We start from the raw sequence: 21353 nt of genomic DNA, 5'->3' as shown, positions 1-21353 counted from the left end.
TACAGGTGTTTACGGCACCTTACAGGTGTTTACGGCACCTTACAGGTGTTTACGGCACTTTACAGGTGTTTACGGCACCTTACAGGTGTTTACGGCACCTTACAGGTGTTTACGGCACCTTACAGGTGTTTACGGCACCTTACAGGTGTTTACGGCACCTTACAGGTGTTTACGGCACCTTACAGGTGTTTACGGCACCTTACAGGTGTTCACGGCACTTTACTAGGTGTTCGGGCATCGAACTAAATGTGATGGAGTTGAATAATACTTGATAAATCAGGGATGATGTTCTTTGTTGCAGTGAAGCTGAAGGAACCTCTGACTGAACAAACCTTGCTGTTTGATCCCTGTCATGTCGGGGTTGTGTAGCGCTGTCCATCCCCAGCTCAGAGCTGGCTTTCTTTCTCTCTTCTTCAGGTGTTTTTGATAAATAGATGTGCATTAATCTTGAGGCAGTTCTACTCGGCGCTGACTTTGTGATGCGTCTTGTCTGACTTTTGTCCTGCGACGTTTAAACCTCACAGGAGCAGGACGGCTGCAGTTGCTATGAATTTCACCATCATGACCTCGTTGGCTACGGGCTTCAGTGATGTGGTTTTATTCTCAGAACTTCAGATCTGTTATCTCTTGAAGTTTTCTCTCCCAAGATCGTAATTAATCTTAATGTCTATACATGAGAACCAAACCGCTTTAGAGGCCATTTAGATCAAGAGTTTTCTGTTTCAGTGAAATATGTTGTTTTGTTTTTATTCCTCGAGTTTTATCTGATCCCAACGTAATTTGGAGTATTGTTGAATCTCTGGATGTTGTTTTATCTCTAAAGTCCGGCAACAGCAGCCACTAATGTGAGCTTATTATGAGCTACAGTGTGTTCTACCTGTCTTTTTGTACTCCTACACAAGTCCTCTGCAGGTAGCCAGCGTCACACAAGCACATCTGCAGCATGGCTCGATGAGGAAAGGCGTGGGACCGGCTCAAAGGACCAAAACCTTTCCAGAAGAAGTACTCCTGCTGCTGTATGTTTCCTGGATCTAAAGCTGGGCTCCTCCAAAGCCTTTCATGGAAGGAAGAAGTAATGCTGCATCTCTTCCTTGTTTGTAATCACTTTGTTTAGAGGTTGTGAGGCATTTGGAATTTCCCATTTGGGATTGGTTTGATGGCTTACAAGAAGCCTTGTTGCTGCCCGTAATGACTCTCAGACCTGAACTGAACTTTGCCACAGACGTCTAGTTTGGGACGACTTTATTGCCTCCCGTAAAGAAATATCAGTCTACAATAACACTCCAAGATGATAAACTCACATTTACCCCCATTTTAGATCATTTTTTTGCTCATTTTTAAATTTTTTTTAGATAAGATCTTGTTGAGCAAACATCAGCTTTTGACCAGCAGCAACACTAAAGGCCACTTGAGTTTGTTTTGTCAGGTTTGAGTGTACAGGGTTAAGAATCTTTGTTTGGAGTTTAAAGCCCTTATTCAGAGTTTGTCTCGGTGTAAACAGGTGAGAGGAAGATGGGGACAGAAAGACCGGACAATGGAGCAGGTAGAAGTGTGTCAGGATTCACTTTGTTTCCTGTAGTTTAGTGTTTAGGATAAGCTGTAAGCAGGGTAGAAGACAGACTTTCAGTCTAGCTGCTGCTTGTGAACAGCGAGGGACTTTGTACTGTAGATTCAGAACAAGGCACCCGGCCAGCGGCTATTTAAGACTTCAGTGCTGGAAGCACTTAAGAGCTCTGATACAGAATTTAAAGGCTAATGAAGTCGCTCTCTGTGGCTCATAAACAGCAACTGTTTGATATTTTTCTCACTAAAATCTCCCGCTCCACCTTTGTTTTTACTCATAACTGCTGTGTCAGCACAATATTAACACATTACGGTATTAAGCTTCACCCACAGACCTTAAAAAAACGCACTTAGTCTGTGTACGAGTCACTGCGGAATGATAAAGGAGTCTGAAAAAGCCATGTGGGCTTTAAAGTGGTGAAGCTGCAACAGAAGGTGCTTTTTTTTCTTACTTTCTGCTTCAGTTGTGAAAAGATGAGTTTTCAGTATAAAAAAAAGATGCCAGCAAGTCTCACAACAGAAATCAAAATGTATTTCTTAGTGCTTGTGACATGCGAGGCCCCCGATCGGCTGCACTTAAGATCCAGCCTCCCGGTTGGCCCCCGGGCCCCTGCACAGCGAGGGAAACGGCGTGGGAGGAGAGGAGGTGGTCTGGAAAAGCTCTCTCTGCATCTTTTCTTTGTTATTTTTATCTCCCTCATTCTCACCTGCCCACACCTCCCCCTCTCTGTAACCTTTCCATCTTTGTTTTTTATGTTCTCAGCGCTGTCCTTCTGCTCGAATCACAATGTCTGATGTTCATCCTGGACTCCCAACTGCGCCACTTACCCGGCTCACTTTGTTGTTGTTGCCTCCCCTGTTCCCTCAGACCGATACGTTCTCCTCTCCTCCTTCAGAACTCTGTCTCCTTGCCATTTCCTTTTTCCCGTCCACCCCTTCTTCCGCTTCCTCTGCTACCGAATGGGCCAAGCTCCACGATCCGCTATATGTCACCTGGCTGTGCTCCATCTCCCCTCAGACTTCCCCTCGCTCAGGGCGGCCATGACAAATTTGAGTTTAAAGCTTGAGAAAGAGCAGTTGTTGGAGGAAGGCGGAGTGTTGTGATACTTAAGACATTTTTATGAGTTCTTAATAAATCACTGCAACCACAATATGGTTTTGAAAGGCGACAGGGGGATGGATGGCTCGCCAAAGCATCAAGATTTAAACCAAAGACGAATGTTTCCTGTTTCAAAGCAGTGTTTTGTGTTGTTAAAGAACATTTAGCATCCTTCACCGTGTGTGTGTTATAGAAGAGCTCCCCCATCCTGAACAAAGAGGTCATTTTAACTCAAAACATTGTTTCCCTGCAGGCAGTCAGGCTGTTTCTGTGACTAAACTTTACCCACAGCTCTGTTGCATCACAAAACACGACTTTTTTTAAAGTTATTTAAGATCAGAAAGTGTCTCCATTTCAGCTTATATGGTCCTTAGACACAGTTTATCTAAAGAGCTGCTCCACAACATTCGCAAAGATGATGCTAAGAGTGTTTTTGAACATGTCACACATGTTGAAAAGGCCTCATGCACACGAGTCCTTCACCATAATCCCCTCTGAGCCCCCGGTGGCCCCTCAGGGCTCAGTTTAGTGCTACCAGCTGTCAATCAGCTAAAAAGACAGAAGCTTTCAACAAAAACATCACTCTCTGAGGTCAAGAAGGTGCCGTCATGATCCGCGGGATCAAAAGAAGGAATAACAAGTTTGTCAGTTCACGTTAAAGGTTGTCAGCTGCTACTTTTAGGAGTTCTACAAATAACTTGGACATGGTTCAGGATGTGGCGAACAAACACTTAACTTACACTTTCCAGGAATAAAGGCTGTTTTGTTTTTTTCCACCATTGTTTTTCCCAGTTTTTCGGCCTTTTTGTGCTGAGAGGAAGTCGAGAGATAAAGAGTTCCCCTTCCGTTTGTCCTTCATGTACGTTAAGACGGTGTCTTTCAGCCACCTCAGAAAGTCTCTCTGCAAAGGGAATCTTGAACTGCTAATGAGGTCAAACCAGAGCTGAAAAAAGCAGAGAGCCAGAAAGCGCCTGACAGAACAGACCAGCTCATTACATTCTGTTTTCTGCTTTAAAATCAGGTCACAACACAGGTTAAAAATGCTTAAAAATGCCCTTAAAATACAGAAAATAGATCATTAAATCAGAGTAAACATCTGACTGAAGATGGGGCTTGATTTTATTTAATTTTTTTATGACACATTTGTAAAGAAATGAATTAAAATCAGTACTTCTGCTTTAAACTTCCTTTTTTAACTTAATTTCAGACGTAAACCTGGAAGGTTTTCGAAGTTTCTGTGGGAAGGATGACGAAGTGAAAACCTGTATAAGCCTCACATTCCTTCCTCTTTAAATCCCTGTAATCCTGTTCTGCAGATTACATTTGTTCAGTCCTGTTTTCACTTTGCATTTTAGGTATTAAAGCTAATAAAACAGTCTCTTTTCTGTGTTTTAAATTCCAAGCCAGCATTTAGAAATTCTATTGCTATTTCCAAAAAAACAAACTGTTCTTTCAACCAAGGATTACTCAAAGTTTTGGATGGATCTGCACGAACCTTTTGCCAGAAGTGGGTCATGCACGAGCTTAGAGTGAATTAGTTTGTTTTTGATGGTAGATGTGATTTTAAAGCTGAAACTTAAGGAGTTTATTCACAAGGGTCTTTCATGAAGCTATATGAGCTGAACTTGATTAACAACGAAAACTTGCATAAACATATACTTTGAAACTTTTACATTACTTTTAATTAATTTTACAAGTTCTGATTCACTCCTCATTTTCTTTTTATTTTGCCTCCAGGCAGCCAGACTTTCTTGTACTCTTAAAGTGGTCTTGAGCAAGAGTTCTTCAGGCTTTTTGAAGGTGCTTTTTCATTCCAGACTATGTACCTGACAGTTTTCAGATGAATGTCTTGTGTTTTAAGCCACTTAACACTGACCTATGAGTGTGTCCTTAAAACATTTGAGGAAACTGGACAAGTGGAGGACAAAAGAAGAAGTGTCAGGCCTAAAAAACTATCTACAGCAGATGAACAGGATCTGAAAGTGATGTCCTTAAGAAAGAGGGAAAAAATCCAGCTGTGACCTGACAGGACCTGAGAGATGCATCTGGACCTTCAGCTGATCCATCTACTGTTGGCCCAAGCCTCATCAGAAATGGTCTCCATGGAAGGGTGGCTGTCAAGAAGCCGTTCTTAAGGAAGGGAAACAGGGAGAAAAGGCTGAGCTGTGCCAAATGACACAAGAAGTGGACTGAAAATCAGTGGCAACAGGTCTTATGGAGGGATGAATCCTCCCCAGAGCCCGGACCTCAACATTATTGAAGCAGTGTGGGATCATCTGACAGAGAACGGAACAAAAGGCAGCCCACATCCAAAGAAGAGCTTTGGGATGTCCTTCAAGAAGCCTGGAGAACTATTCCTGAAGACTCCTTAAAGAAATGACAGAAAGCTCGTCTCAGAGGGTTCAGGCTGTGTTGGAGAATAAAGGAGCTCAGACCAGATGTTCACTTTAAAGCTCGTTGTTTTAGTAGCAGTATCTTACTAAATAAAGGGTGGCTGAGGATTATTGTACAACTGTAATAATCTCAGATACAAAGTATGGAATAAAAGGAATAAAACGTCTCAGTAAACATAGAAAATATGTTACATTCTAAGCAAACTTCCATCGAGCTGTGGTGGAGGAGGAAGTTTGAGGTGCCTAAACCGGGACCATTAACATGATCTGCACGGTCACCACTTTCCTGTAATGTGGATCAACTGGCTGTGCAGGTAGGCCAACATGTGCTGTTCAGCAAGTCTCGCTCAACGTTTTGATCTCATCAACACAACTTGTTTGATATTCTGCAGGAGGGTCTGCCCAGCTGAGGCCTGTCCTCACCACCTGTGGTCTAGCTCTGGCTCGCCCTCTCCGTCCCCTCTGTGCCTCTTTCAGTCAGCCAGTCTATCCTGACCATCAGCGTGGTGTGGGCGGGTTTGTTTGTTTGTGCCAGACTGAGTGTGTGTGTGTGCCTCTTTCATGGACTATCAGAATCATCAGCAATCTCCTGCATCGTTCTTCCCCTGATTGAGCCAAAGTCGGGGCCCCTGTCTGGGATAGCTGTTTGTTCGTGTGTGTTTGGCTGTGTTTCCAGAACTCTCTGTTCCTCAGGATCACAGATTAGCCAGTACTGTATTGTTGCTCTGTGTTTGTGTTCGGCCAGGCGCCACAACTACAGGAAGACCCACTGTAAGCAAGGAAAGGTGTGTGTGTGTTTGTGTGTTACGGGTGTGGGCAGGCTGCCTTTTCCAGCTTTAAATCACTTTCTTAATTCACAATTAAACCACTTTAAAAGAAAAAACGGATTAAAAGAGGAGTTTTATTCGGTCAAACCCAGAAAAACACACCTGCAGGTAACTTTCAGAGCCCAGATGAAGTCTTTTGTACCTTTGTGGCAGTTACAAAGCGTTTTGACAGACGGCCGGCAGCCTCGTTGTCAAATGGCAACGATACAAATATGGTCGAGTTGTTTCCAGAGTGAGGCTCACAAGTCCTTCCAGGGAAGATACGGATCTTTTCAAACAAGTGCACTGTTCCTTTAAGAGAGGGCGAAGGTGTGGTCTAATGTTCAGGTTTCTGTCAATGTCAATGAAATCTGTACATCTGTCCTCAGTGAGAGTGATGGAAACAACAACAAACTGATTACAACATTTTTAGTTACAGAGCAGAACAGCAAATGATCCATGGAGAGCTGTTGTGAAGCTCTGGCCCACACACACACTCACACTGACACCTGCTCTGGTTACAGGATCTGTTTCCTATAAGCACCTCGTGCCTTGTTATCACAACAATCACACGGACACCAGGACCCGGCCTCCGTGCATTTGTTTGCATGTATTTTTTATGCGTGACGGCTTGAATGTGTGAAAAATAAATGCTTTTTATGGCACCTGCACACTTAAGTTTAATGTGCTGATAAGTGGAGAAGAAAGCTGATGCCCAGCAGTAAATTCACTCAGTGTTGGCTGAACAACTGTAAAGTACAGCAGGGTAACATGCACTGCATCCTCATTTCCAGGGTTTATGGAAAGGTGTTCATTGGCGTCTGCATCCTGATGTCCTAGCTGCAGTAATATTATAATATTATACCCAAAAAACAAACCCTGTCTCTGTTTTCTCCTCTAACAAAGCAACGAGGTCCTCATAATGCAGCCGGATGCTTGACGGGACTTAAAAACCTGCTTTTTATTTCCACCTGGTTAGGTTTAGGCATTGAACTGACATCCTTATTGTGACGCCTTTCTGGCCTGACAAAACTACAGGTTATGACATCAGAATGAGAACAAGCTGTTGTGAGAAAGATGTCGGATAAGAAAATGAATGATTCTGAACACTGACAACTGTTGGTGATGCTCAGATTCAGATCTGTACTCCCAAAAGTCCAAACTGAAACCGAATACATTTCCATTGAGTAAACGTGAACTTTTTAAACGTTGCTCCACAGAAAACCGTAACAGGCTGACTTCAGGGAACAAACTAATCAAATTCCACATGAACTGAGTCGTGGTCGCTTACTGGAAACTAAACTTGGAGCAAGAAGACGCAAACAAAACCAGCAGCTTTGGGTCATATACAACAGCCAAATTAAGCTTCAGGAACTGCTGTGGTTAGGCTTTCATGGCAGAGCGTTGGCAGCATTATGCACAACTTCAAACTACTGATGCACAGAGCGAGTAAAGATGAGAGTAAAATTCATCAGGACCAATCTGACAAGGTGCTGTGAAAAGGAAATGTGTATTTCAGGCTTTTTTTAAAGGTAGAAATGAAACATCAGGCTGATTAAGGTGCGTCTTTTGCCTAATTATTCCAGTAAAAAAGGAAAGAAGTACAGTATGGAGTCACTTTGTTTAATCGCAGGCAGCAGAAATGAGAGAAAATGTTCATTTTAAAATGATTTTTGAGCAGCCCTGTTATTTTATAGCTTCTTAAAGCTGTTAAAACCCGACATGTGTGCTCCCTCAGTTCTATGTTCCATGAGATCTTATTATTTCTGTGTCATTTAACAGTTTACCTATAAAGAGCTCCCTCTGACATCCTGAGCAGGTATGTTAGCATGCAGATACACAGCTAATGCACAGCGTGTCCCAGAGCACACCTCCGCCCTCTTTCTATTGTTTTGCTCCGTCTTTCTTCAGATTTAGGCAGATTGTAAGCTGTTATTTGTGTGCGTCTCACAAGGGGCGCTGCATGTGAGCATATGTGCATCCCCTGAAGCTCTGATTGCTGCCGTTGACTGACGAGTTAATCACACACACGGTGGGGAAAGTGATTGCAATAGTTGAAGGGTGTGCAGTGAAAGAAAAATGAATGTGTGAAGAGGGAGTGCTGCTGTCACACCATCTTAGCTCGGCTGCATTGTTCCAGTCTGAAGCAGCCTGCTGGGAGGCCCCATGCTGATTGATGACTGGAAACCAGGTATTAGGAAAAAATCACAACAATTTGTTACTTTGGATGAGCTACAAGTTGTAATAAAAATAAATCCTTAAGAAATATTATGAATGCTCTGGCCCTGGAGGGGAGTTTAACATGTTTAATGGTGATTTTTGTGCTGCTCGATGTCATTTTGTCTTTGACTTCTTTTAATATTCACTCAAACGACAGAAAAGACTCTGTGAGCTGGTGTAAGGTGTAAGAAGTTTGCATTGATGTCCCACGGCAACAACAAATGAAAACTTGCAGCTGTAATCACAGCAGAAAAGTTTGAACAAATACCTGAAGACCCCAGAGATGGAAAACCTCTTCTATCCAGCCACAGTCTGACCAGTTGCATCGTAGGATAAGATCATATTCTTAAAATATTGCTTCATCTACTTATATTTAATTAGTGTGCTGATAATGTTCAGTTGATCGTTTTGCATATAATAATATATATGTTGAATATATATATATATACTTTTCTGTCATACGTGTGGAAACGAGTAATTAGTTATGGTCCCATAAGAAATGATTTCCAGTTTTATTAAGTTTCCCACGTGTGTCGTGTGGATAACTTTTAAACAGCAAAGCTCGCCTTAAAATAAATCCTGTCGCAACATCTCCCACATGCTACAAATCTCCTTTACTGGCTTAGTGGTGACAAGTGCCTGCAAGTCATCTGTGAAGAAACCGCAAACGTACAACAGACAGAAGAGTTTATCTGTCGGAGAATCCCGGTTAGAGGCAGCCGACCGTTGGAAGCTTCACTTTATTTGCTGCTCCTGTTACTTGTGTTGTTTCAAATTGCTTTAATGATTCAGCACTTTGGAGCTCCAGTTAATGCTTTCAGTCGGGCTGTGTGTGTGTTATACGGACATGTGACCAGCTGTGGTTTAGAGTGACAGCCTGACTTCTCTCACTAAGGTTTCAGAATGCCTGGTATTTATTTTCTACCTGTCTCACTCCACATGTCTTTCCACCGTTTTGTTTTTTAAAAAAAGCCTATTTTTGTCTCTGAGACCTACAAAAACAGATAAAAACATCTGTTTTGCGCACCAACACAGCTGTCTCGGCTCAGTTGGAGCTACCTGTTAACGCTCGCGTGAGTGCAGGATGATGAAAATAGCCGGCAGCCCGCATCGCCCCGGCTGCTATTCTCACAGGTCTAAAAGCAGCGACAAGATGTGCCAGTGAGCTGAGGCAGAACAGAGAATGTTATCTGGGCTTTTATATCATTGTCTGGTGAAGACAGAAGTCGGAGCTGAGGTGTTTTCGCGTTGGAGTGGCTGAGAGTTGGCCTCCGCTCGGCCTTCACAGTGAAACCTCGGACTCGCTGCTCTGCTGTGACCTCACTGCATGTTTTTGTGTTGTGATTGCATGTTTGGTGTGTCGGGCTGAAGTGGCAGAAACTTGTGGTATGTTGGGGTCATGCTAGGTCTGAAATGCGGCTTGTTTGTAGCCAGAGCACAGATGATGTGGCCATGCCAGTAGTAGCTGGGAGCTCACGAAGGACAACAGTCTTTTTAAACATCACAAGGCTGCTGTTTACCGTCACATATCTCTAATTGGCTACAGCTGTGTCAATGAGCTGCATAAGAGACTGAAGCTCAGTACTGGCAGCGCTGCTTATGAATGACTGGTTTGTTTGTCGTGTTAACGGCCAAACATACCTGCAGTGCATTAGTCACCAAAACAAGATTATACCAAACTAGATTATGCATTTGACACATAAAACAAGTATTGCTTACATAGTTAAACAGCTTAGATGGGGAAAAAAAATCAGTTCAGAATCACCAACTCTCTGAAATTGATTTATTTTTACTGTCTGTGAGACAGCTGGCAGCCTGAGATCTGCAGTCCAGGCAGAAATCCCAAACTAGCCTAATTATCCGAGCTGTCCAACACGGCCTGCAGGATACAGAGTGATGTCATGCTTTCATGGTGCCGAAAGGTGAAGGAGGTGTTTTCCACTGTCCTGGTTCTCAGTACTCAGGGTAAATGCACCACTGCTGGCAACAGGAATTCATTCAGTCGGCTTGTATTCGCAGTTGTGCCCAAATTTAAAAGCTTTTCTTTCAACATGCTGCTTCTGCTGTAAAACCTGGTGCATGTTTTGTGAAATTCATCCCGTATTTTCTGGGTTTCTCACAGAACTCGGACACAATTCTTACAGTCTCTGCGGGGGAATCGATCCACTTCACAGCAACACGTGCTGCAGTATTTATGTTAGGCTGATTATGATATTTCTGATATTCAGTACATTTAATGCTTTTTTTTCATTAGATGTGGCTCCTGGTGAGTTTGGATGCTGCTTGAACTGTTTTTATTTTATTTCTACTCTACCTGTCAGTGGTTTTAATGCGGCTGATTATTGGCCCTGACTTGCAGAGATGGATCGCCCCCTTTCTTCTAACCATCACTGCTGCTGGATCTCTAAAAGAAAAGGGGCACCTTCTCTCTGCAAAGCAGGGCCAAGGGCAGGGGTTTGGTTTGGTCCTTTCTGTGCACTATAACAGTGTGTATAAAAGCTCACTGGAAGCTTCCATCAACCCGCGCCGAATGTACCAAGAACAACAATTTTCAAAGGCAAACAATGGTCAGAATAAACATTACTGCACTCTGTGAACTTTCTGAGAGCATCCTTCAAACTTTGGCACGGTGCTGCTGTCCTTTAGGAAACGCACTCATTAGGTTTTGTCATATTCTCTGAGTTTACGGTTTATTTTCTAAAATGAATTTGGAATAAATGAAATGTTTTGCTGTCTGGACCAACAGTTTGGCCACAACTATGAGCATTTCAGCATCCCAAACACATGAAATATAAACGTAATAAGTACATTTATTGTATAGGTAATCTTAGTTAAAATAATCCCTCTTTTTACTTATATTTACCCTGTTTTCTATCTGATAAATGTTTGCGAATGAGCTGGTTTAAGATCAGAGTTCAACTCCATCATATTATTTAACATGATCTTTGATTTGAGATCAACCCTCTGAGGTTAAAAGGTTTATTCAATTTCATATTTCTACTTTAATCTTGTGATGACTTGATTTATTTAATAAATAAACCAAAATAAATATTTTTATTCCAGCTCTCAGAATGTGTGATGATGTAATCCTATATGTGAACCGATCCTATTTAGCCTGAAAGACTTGAATGCATCACTTCACTGTTCACCACGTGCATTTCCTCTTGTTGTTGCTGGTAAAAGAACAGAACTCGGAGAACATCATTACTCAAACGTTTGTGTGGATTTTTGTGCAGCATCCAGCTCTCGTTGGGCTGAGCCGAGCCGAGTGTCTGACCGGAGCAGTAATTGGCTGAGCTCAGTACAGTATTTTCCACATGGTTGGGTCACATGAACTCTGTACCCTCTGCAGCCAGACTGTTGTCTCGTCCTGAGTGTTCACATCGAGTGGCAGCTCCAACGTCTTTCTGTCAGGCATCAAACTGCATCACAATAAGACAAAAATGCACAGTACATAAAAACACGGGCACGTTCCAACAGGTTCTGTGTGTGGAAGGACCTTTCCTTTCCCAGATCTGACTTCAGTTGGGGATCAGAAGAGCTCGGTGACCAATAATTTGCCAAAAAAATTTAGATATTTTTGGTCAAAATTTCCAAAAACTGATTTACATTCACAGCAACTCCTCAGTGGATCATTTGTGATGGCAAAACGTGACATTTCTTCTTCATGACCACCCAAAATGCAGCTTCACTATCTAAACTATTGCATCTTCTTTGCTTGCATATGCACAGAAAGGTTCACTTCTATGCAGCAGGCAACCCTCCTGGCTGTCTGAGTGAGGAAAGAGCAAACTAAAGTGCTAATGTGCGTTTTTATTCCATTACATTTGCACATTGATCATGTAAAAGCAGAGTTTCTTAATGCTTTGCTGCCTTTTGTTGAGGTCTGGATGTAATATGTTGCTTCAAACAGAAGCATGTGGAATTTTTCTGTAAAGATAATGACAGAAGGAAAGGAGGGAAGAGAAGCTATGAAGGTGAACAGAGAGGAGAAAATGTACATCTTAAAGCTTCACCTCAGTGCACTTTGTAGTCACCTTTGACCTCTATTGTGTGTGTGTGTGTGTGTGAGAGCTTAAGTGTGTGGAGGGTCAGCCAGTACATCAGAAGAGTCGGTGCCCTGGTGAAGCGCTGCGACTCCCATTGTTTCATATCCTGAAATAATCGGCTGGGACCTGCAGCAACAATGGCCCCAGACAATCAAAGCGTGGAAACACACACACACACACCCAGGAGCTAGTTGAAACTGGCCCTTCCAGTTGACTTGATAGAGCGGACCCAGTCTGCAGTGTGCTGGCTCATCAGTAACCAGAGTTTGGCTGATTGTCAGTCAGGGTTAATGAGTTTAAACCTCAGAGAGACGAGCAGGGAGACACACTGATGGGACACACTCGATAAGATAAGATAAGGCTGCTCCTGTGCTCTGCCTTTCCTGTTAATTGTATGCTATCTTCTTCTTAATGTGTGTTTGTCTGTTGGATTGTGTTGTTTCTGCGGGGGCTGGACCGTGGCCAGAGGGGAGACTGTTATTTTAATATATATTTCATGCATTGTAACCACTGGCACTGATCTCATTATGGTTAAATGGATGATTTTAGTCTGTTTTTTATCAGAGCTCCGTGCGGTTTCCGCCTCACAGCAACATTTCACGTGTTTATCACCTTATTTTAGGATGAAAGTATTTTAGAAAATGCACAGATTAGCCACAAAATTAACAAAGTTGTATATTGATTTTTGAGTTTTCTCCTTTTTTCAGTGTTGTTGCTAAAATATCTGCCACAAACCCATAGTTCAAAGTCCACAGCAAAGAGCCTCATTCCCTAACAGAAGACATAAATGTTCAGGCTTCTTTGAATCAAACACATCTCGTAATTCATGCTTTGTGGTTTGTTTTGACACCTCAAACACGCAATGAACTGTACACGCTATCATGTCAGATCAATCAGCTTTTCCATTAATATACATAACAAGCACATGCACTAAACAGCCTCTGCCCCCATCCCGCCTCAAAGCTTCTGAAGAAACACAACAAAGAGCTCAAGGCGATGATTTGGCCTTCAAAATTTCCAGATCCTAATCTAACTGAGCATCCCGGCCAAACAAAGAGGCCCCACTCCACAGCCCAACATGTCCACAGGTGTCACTCAGCCCAGGTAAACCTGCAGTCTCATCTAGTTGCATTACCCCTTCTTTCTCTTCTATTGGTAAATAGATCCATTCTTTTTGTTGCAGATCACTAGGATGCACTATTAATGATAATACCTGCTAACCTAATAAAGATACTGATGTCAAAAAGGACTTTTTAATAAGACTATTTGCATAATTTGCACAAAAGGAAACCAGGTTGACATTTTCAGATGCTGTAGTCATCGTTTCTGTCTGAGCTAAGAGGAGGAGGAGTAGGAGGTGAGAAGTTCAACTTATTGAAAATAAAAGCACCGTCTTCATCTATTCTCCTGCCACGTTGTCCTGAAGCAGCCACGGTCTGATTAATGTTGTTCTGACTGTTTATTAAAGTCGAAGCACTTCAGACTGCTGAATAAAAGGCTGTCATGTCTGAAAAGGTGACCCACAGCCTCTAATTTAGCTTCAGAATGAGAATGTCTGAGCTCCTCTTCCTGTGATTCTGCTGTTGTAAAGTAGAAACGCACAGAGGAGACGCTGGGTTGGACATTTTGCCGTTGTGTCTCGTAACATAACGGCATCTACAAACCTAAAAATGCAGGAATGTGGCATTTTGGTCTGTTTGGTTGAAGCTCACTCCGTTCATTGGCTCATTATCCCTGTGGGTGAGTCGTATAAACCTCAGGACAGATTTGACTGGCTGCTCCATTGACTTTCATGTTTTACTGACACCGTGTTTGCTTTGGTGCACTCCTCTCTGTTTTCTCTGGCCTGCATGTGATCGGTCTGATAGAGCGCCGTGTCACCGCTGACGAGGATGTTTGCAGTTCACCAGGGTAACACCTCATTTGTGGTGGTTATCTTCAGTGGAGAGCCTGCAGACAGATCAGAGGTTGAAAAGCTCTTTGTTCTGGGAGGGTTTTTTAACCTTGAGCTGTTTGCGCTGAAATGCAACAGGTTTGTCTTCTGTGTGGTTTATAAACTGGTAAATCCTCCTCATTAGACTTCTGCTCTTTTATTACTCCATAAGTAAACTTGACATGCATTTCTGCTGCATATCATGACTTTAGTCACTTTACAAGCTTCTGAGGACTAAATGATGCGTCTCGGTCCATTTTCTCGTGTTGCATTCAGGCTGCAGGGAGCTCCGGCTTCTCCTGCTTCCACGCAGGTTGCTGCCTGTCTGGAAACGATAAAGCGGTGTAAACCCAGCAGGATGACTGTGGGTGACGTTATGTTTAAGATGGCATTATTAGTTATGAACCTGCATTCTTATTCAGTTGCATGCTCACACATCAGCCTGCTGCTGAAGCTTATTTGGATCATTTTGCACACAGTGTCCCCAGAAGCATGCTGTATAATCTGTATAAAGGGTTTAAATGTGTTGTAATATGAACACATGACAGAGGCCAGATAAGACCAAACTCCTAATATGGACGGTTGTGCTGCTCGCTTGGATCAGAGGCTGAACTTTTGGCCCTTTCGTCTGTTTGAGGTTTCAAATTAAATCCGACTGATTTCAGAACGCAGAGCCAGAAAAAGGAACATATCCTTGGAAAATTCTCTTGTTTACAGACTTTTGTTCGAGCTGCCATACTGAAAGCCTGACGGACAGCAGTGTGACTGTTAGACTACTGCTGCAGCCCAAATCTCTCCTCATCAAGCTGAGGAATCTGAAATAATCGCCTGGCTCGACATCCATTGTAAACCTTCTTTTTCGAGTCAAACTGTCCTCTTGTAAAACTATTTTCCCTGAAGTGGCGTATCTGCTCCGCACCTTAGAAACAGACGTGGAGTCCTCCTGTCTCCAAAGTTCAGATTTTGCTAAATATGTCGTTTCTCAATCCCAATCGAAACGAACAAGTTGAAACAAACGGCTGCAGCAACCACATCACTGAGTATTAAGTATAATCTTTTACGCTTTGATAGCTTCTGTTGTGTTAAGTAGAAAAAATGAAAGTTCAATCTTAATAATTGTGTTTTATTGTGGGTCAAAAGTCTTCTTTCACAAATAATCATGTTGTGTATATATTTTTTGGTTACAATTGAACTGATTTAGGGATTAGAATTGAGTAAAACGGAGTAAAAAAGGATGAAAATGGTTCTGGGGTTATCGTTGGAATGTAGCGTTTCACTGGTACGAACACGTCCAGAGAGGATCCGTGTTTTACAGTCGCTTTAACTTGATAGAAGTGATGACACACCTCAGTGGGAGAAAAAGGCTTCATGTCATGAGAAACCATCTTATCTCAATCAATTTCCTTCTATTTATGGCTCTTATAGCGTGTCGCTATTCTTTCCATCCCGCTGGAAAAATTGCGTGCGACTTAAACCTGCCAAACCTCCCCAGCCTCACTGTGCAGACTTCCTGCGTCGCAGGAGATCCCTGCAGCACCGAGGCTGACGGACTGTAGAGCCAGATGAAAAGCTGGAGGAATGGATGTGGAAATGCACGAATAAATAGCTGTTATAAAAATAAATAAATAGTTGTCTTTATCTTTCGTGTTGTTGTGTTTGGACCTTTCCTTCTGCTGCTCTTCAGGCTTTTGTCCAGTGTTCTAACCTTCTTATAAAGTTAGTTTTGATGGTGCGCTGTAAACTGTGTCGGGGTTGCTTCTTAGAACTGTTTTTTTTTAACCTCATAAGCTCTGATGGTGGGCATATAGATCTTATCTGGCAGGAAAGACGACTAATGTGCTGTTTAAATGGTGTGCGCATTCTGCTCAGTCCGTGCACCAGCAGGGTCGTAACGGTGCAGAGCCCTTTCTGGATGAGCCCGTGTTTATCTGCAGGTAAACCTTAGTCAGTTGAAACGTATTTGATCCAAGCTTCCATGTGCTGATGAAATCAGATCTGCAACATTAGAATTTGGTCCCAGTTTGTTAATCTTTGCACCCCCGATTATCACGTTTCGTACTCAGCAGCAGTTTGTAAGATACAGCTCAAACACAGCGAGTGCTTTAATTGATCCGTGACGGTCTAAAATATAAAAAATAGGTTTGAAGGAATATTCAGTCGTGGAGAGAACAGGTTGCTGTTTCAATAATGTGGAATATGCGTTAGTGTCGCATGCATTAAAAATACCTGCTACCCTGAGTTTGCTCTGTGTTTTAACTAGAAAATGACCCTCTGTTGCATTTGGAGATTGCCGAATCACATGGGGATTTATAAGGGTCAGTTTTTACTTTGCAGCCTGCCTGCAGCCATGTCAAATAGGGATCTGGAACGACACCAGACAGTGAAGTGCATTCATACCAGATTATTGATGAAAGATGTGAAGAATTAAAGTATAATCAACAAAAACCTGCTCTATGAATGAACCAAACGGGCCAATCTCAGGTTTTCCACGAAAGTTTTTAGGTATCAACAAACACTGACTGTTATTGTCACGAGAAAGAACTGAGGTTGTAACCACTGTGTTGTTTGCGGTGCAGGAGCAGCTCAGAACGGCGCAAGGAGAAGTCCCGGGACGCGGCGCGCTGCAGGCGCAGCAAAGAGACGGAGGTGTTCTACGAGCTGGCTCACGAGCTGCCTTTACCCCACAACGTCAGCTCTCACCTGGACAAGGCCTCCATCATGAGACTGGCGATCAGCTTCCTGCGCACACGCAAGCTTCTCACCACAAGTACGAGCACTTTAACACACATACACGCACCCACAGAAACGGCTGCATGCTGCAGGGAAATGGAAATATCTTGCAGAAAGGAACAAATGCAAATGTCGGGAGGCCTTCCCACAGCATATTCTCCGACACGCTACCACAGATCACAGGTTTGTGTTGCTATGTGTGACCTATTGTCCAGTTTAGTGGGAAGGTACGAATGGACCACCTCTCCTTCTTCCTCTTGTCTTAGTTAAAATTAGAGGCCGAGGAAGCTCGACAAAGCAGCAGGTCCATTGTTCCGCCTCTGCGGTGGTTTCTCAAAATGAGATCAGAGAAAAAAAAAAAAGAAGAAACAGTTACACCATCGGTGCCTGACGCTGCAGGTTGTAAAGAAGTTTATTTTTCCTCAACAGAGCCACAAGTGTTTGTGTGTTTAGTTAACCCCGGAGAGGAGGCTAAGAAGTGACGCTAAACACCTGAAGACGATTGAACTTCTTTGTGGTTCATTCACGAATTTCATTGAATTTTATTCCGTAATCGCACATTGGTTGACAGGTTGGACCCAATCTGGCACTAACTCGGATAACCACGTCCCTTTGGTTGAATGAAAGAGATGGAAAAAGTTGTGTTCCTGCTAAATTAATGTATAAAAAGAGCTGCTGGGAAGACTTGAATCTGTCATTTTCAACCTTTTTATCAGTAAAAATGAAATAATTTCCATTGTCTTCACTGACCAATTTAATTCTGTTTAGAGAATATTAACAAGTCTGTATAATCATACCATCAACACGTTAAAAAACAAAGTTGGGAGGGAGGCAAAGGAACAGTTTATATGTAACAGCTTTCTGGATGACTCACAGTCGGCAGATTAACTGGTGACAGGTGAGGGAATAAAACCATGTCAGAGAATAATCTAACAGTTCAAAAACAATATTTCTCAGTTCAAGATTGTGGAAAAAAGTTGGCCTTCAAACACCTACAGAGCAGAATATTCTGAAGAGATTCAGGGAGTCTGGGGAAGTCTCAGAGTGGAAAGGCCAAGGACAGAAAGCCCTGTTGGATGAGCTCGGAGCCCTCAGGCAGCACTGCAGGAGAAACCGTCAGGCCACCATGATCCATACAGCCACATGGGCTCAGGAGGAGCTGGGAAAAGCATTTCCACTCAACACAGTCCACGGCTGCCTCCAGAAATGTGACCTGAAGCTGTATCACACCAGGAGGAAGCCATATATCAGCTCTGAGCAGAACCACGGCCCAGTTCTCTGGACTCCAGCTCATCTCAGATGGACAGAAAGACGGTGGACACGTGTTCTGTGGGCAGATGAGTCCACGTTTCAGCTGCTTCTGGGAAAAACTGACGTAAAGGTTTAAAGCCGGCGTCTGTGATGGTATGGGGGGGTGTCTCAGGTCCGTGGTTATTTCAGAAGGACGATGCCAGACCTCATTCTGCACAACCTCAAACAGCATAAGTGTGTGCTTGACTGGCCTGTCTGCAGCGCACATCTGGCTCCTTCTGAACATGCATGTAGCATCATTAAGAGGAGAATCGGACAACAATGTTGATGTATTAATATATTTATTTTACCTGGTTTATTTCCAGGATTTGATATTTATTCACCTTATAGGCACATATCGAGTTGAAGTGTTTAGTAACATTATTTAAACCGATATTTCACTGATATATACTTTCCTGTAGGCACTGTTTCGGAAGGAGAGCTTGTGTAGTGCTGAACAATAACTGGCAGCTCGACAGTCTATTATAATAATAAAATGTCAGTTGAACAGGAAAGCATTTCTGATTAATACAAGAACTTATTGTTATCTATATCTTTACACAACCTACTGCCATTTTAATCTGCCATTATTCTGTTCTTATGCAACGTTTGTTGTTCTATTTATACTTTAATGAACTGCTTTGCATTGTGTGCAGAGGAAACGGTGATGCATACAGGCAATGCTTCCTTAAACAACAGTGATGGCTGCTTCCGATCTTTTTTTTTTTATTCTCCACCATTAAACAAGGAGTTAATCATTTCTTTATTCCTTCAGCAGCTGAAACACTTTCAGTTGGTCACAGTAATTCAGCTGAAAGATGGAAAGAATCCAGGTGGTAGGATTAAGATGCAAAGCAAAACAAAAAGATCTTTTGAACTGAAAGATACAAGATGAACGTATATAGTTTGTTTTGTAATTCCTAAAACTCCTTTTGTGCTGTGAACCCATTAATCAAGTTAAAAAGGTTAGTTCACAGAGAAAGTGACCCAAAAACCAGACGTTATCATTTTATTTCTGCTCGTTGAAGCATCTGCTGGCACCTCGACACGAAACTTACCGCAGCTCAGAGAAGATCCTCTTTAACCTGTGGATGGAAGCGGGAGGAAAGAATGTGTATGGGACGGAGGGAGAGCGCATGAGGAAGAGGAGGGGTAAAGGTAATGAGGGTAGGAAAGCAGTGGAGAGAACAGGGAGATCCGAGAGATGCAGCAGCAGATAGCGTTATCGGGCCGGTCTGATTGCTCCGTGATGGAGGGTGAGATTGGAGAGGAAGCAAAGAGCTCTGCCCATCGTTCGGCTGGTGCTGGCATTATACCCGCTAGCCATAACACCCGACTGCCTTGGCGCCAAACAAGCTGGCATGCACACTCCCACACGCACGTGGAGTCAAATGCACACATTCAAGCTGCAGTAGGAAACACCTCCGTCACATAACATCAGCTCAGTGGGATCTAAAGAACATGATGAACTGATTAGGAGCTATTAAAAATGTTTGCGCTGCATTTTGCACTGAAGTTGGATTTATGTTGCAAACATTCTTCTTTTTCTTCTTCTCTGATCAGAATACATCACACAAGTATCTGAGCTAACATAATGAGTCATGCAGATGTGATTTTAATTGTTTTTCTTTATATTATCTCTTTATGTGGCCAGAAGGATTTCAATGAGATACAAAAAATCTCCTGGTTTAGTCTCGGTTAAGATGGCAGCCTAAAAACAACAAGGAAATGCACTGAATTAAAGCTACATAAAGTGGATAAGCTGAATGCACATACACACCATGTCCAAAACTGATTTAGCACATTTGTTTCTTACATAAAAACCCATCCTCATTTAAAACTTTTGAACAAAATCGGCCGTATGAATGTTAAATGAAAGCTCGTTATCTATCTATACACTGAAATACATAGAAAATAAATAACTTTATTATCTGAACACTCAAAAGAAATTGAAAGCTAAGTCAGTTAAATGTAATATAAAGCTCTTGCTTAGCCTGTGTTATAAAGTGTACATGTAACTAATGGTGTCATCAGCGTAGAGGTGTGTTTTTTTTATTTTTTTATTTTTTATCTTAACCTTTGTTTAAAGAAATGATTTATTAATGCAGAAAACCTTGGGGATCGTCAGTAGTTTTCTCCAAAAAGTCAGAATTGTGACCCATGACCCTGGCATGTTGGATGCTTTCCATCATAAGAGCTTCTAGATTTTCAGAAGCAGATTGCAAAACAGTGTGGACCTGACAGCCGTGCAGGAATTCTTCTAAACTCTATATTGTCTCACTTCATTTTTTTAGGCTGCAGTTCTGTACAGTTCTTAGCTTGTGGGATTTAAATGAACTTTAAGTTGTAACAGGACCGTTTGTATGGCTCCTCGTTGCACCTCGTTGTTTTTAAACCTCTGTTTAGTCTTTTTTGTAAGATGTAATGCCTCACATGCTGTTCTACAGCTTCATTAAGTGACAGTATTTTTTATTTTTTTGTCCCTGGTTATGAAATCCCAACATAGAAAACATGAAATATGTGCCTCAGTCCCTGAAGTCCAGATCAGAGACTAGGTGATGTTATCAAGATTTCCTGAGAGTTTTGTTGGGAGTCACCCACCCTAAAGTTTGTCCTTTCATGTTTTCTGTTTGAAACGGTTATGAGAGCAGGCATCAGAAGAGCTTCCATGACTGTGACGCCATGACAGTCGAGTCCTGCCACAATATTCTGTGCAGAACAGCAGAGCAAATGTCACGAAAGAGGCAAAATTATCAGTACTACAGCTGCCTATCAGACTCTGTTCTGCACCCCATTATTTTGAATCGAGGGCGGTTACGCAACCAAAGAACAACAGAGAGAAGAAAACTGCAACTCAGTCCAAATGACTGGTAATCACAGCTAAGTATGTAGGCCAAAGGTGATACTGGTCATTTGCTTAGGCCCCCAGAGTGTTTTTTGCTTGCCGGGGCCCATGAGAAAGCTGTGGGCTCCCAGGGGAGCTAACGCTAACAGGGCCGGGCTCCAAACTCGATCCCCGGGCCTCGCTGGGACCCTTGAGAATGGCTCTCTTATCTCAGGGAAGCACGGCGGAGGAACTGCAAGCTTCCCACCCTCCACCCTCATCGACTACTGTGCTTTGTTCAGCATGAAGCCACTATCCACAAACACACACACACACACACTCCCTTCTGAGGGACGAGAAGTGTTTTTTTTCTGAGGATTTTCTGTGAAACAAGACCTCATGGACAGACTGTCCATGTCTCTGTGTGTAAATGTTTGGATACGGAG

General features: G+C 42.7%; 2 protein-coding genes across 3 annotated transcripts in view; one reads left to right on the top strand and one right to left on the bottom strand.

The window, feature by feature from the left end:
- The window catches only part of LOC140312735 (endothelial PAS domain-containing protein 1-like), a 486153-nt gene that overhangs the window by 3810 nt on the left and 460990 nt on the right, over window positions 1-21353 (top strand). For both annotated transcript variants that reach the window (XR_011916999.1, XM_072390526.1), the window contains exon 2: window positions 16640-16830. Coding sequence is in view for 1 of the 2 variants with exons in the window: in XM_072390526.1 (XP_072246627.1) it covers window positions 16640-16830 (191 nt within the window). In the remaining variant the exon portion in view is untranslated. The remainder of the gene's footprint in view (window positions 1-16639; window positions 16831-21353) is intronic.
- LOC140312732 (NLR family CARD domain-containing protein 3-like) overlaps window positions 1-21353 on the bottom strand; it is a 329873-nt gene that overhangs the window by 201350 nt on the left and 107170 nt on the right. The gene's annotated exons all lie outside the window — the stretch shown is intronic.

The sequence above is a fragment of the Leuresthes tenuis genome, unplaced genomic scaffold (assembly GCF_036924035.1).
Source record: "Leuresthes tenuis unplaced genomic scaffold, fLeuTen1.0.hap1 SCAF_8, whole genome shotgun sequence".
Classification (NCBI taxonomy): domain Eukaryota; kingdom Metazoa; phylum Chordata; class Actinopteri; order Atheriniformes; family Atherinopsidae; genus Leuresthes; species Leuresthes tenuis.
Note: the sequence above shows the minus strand (reverse complement) of the source record. Positions and strands in the feature narration are given on the sequence as shown.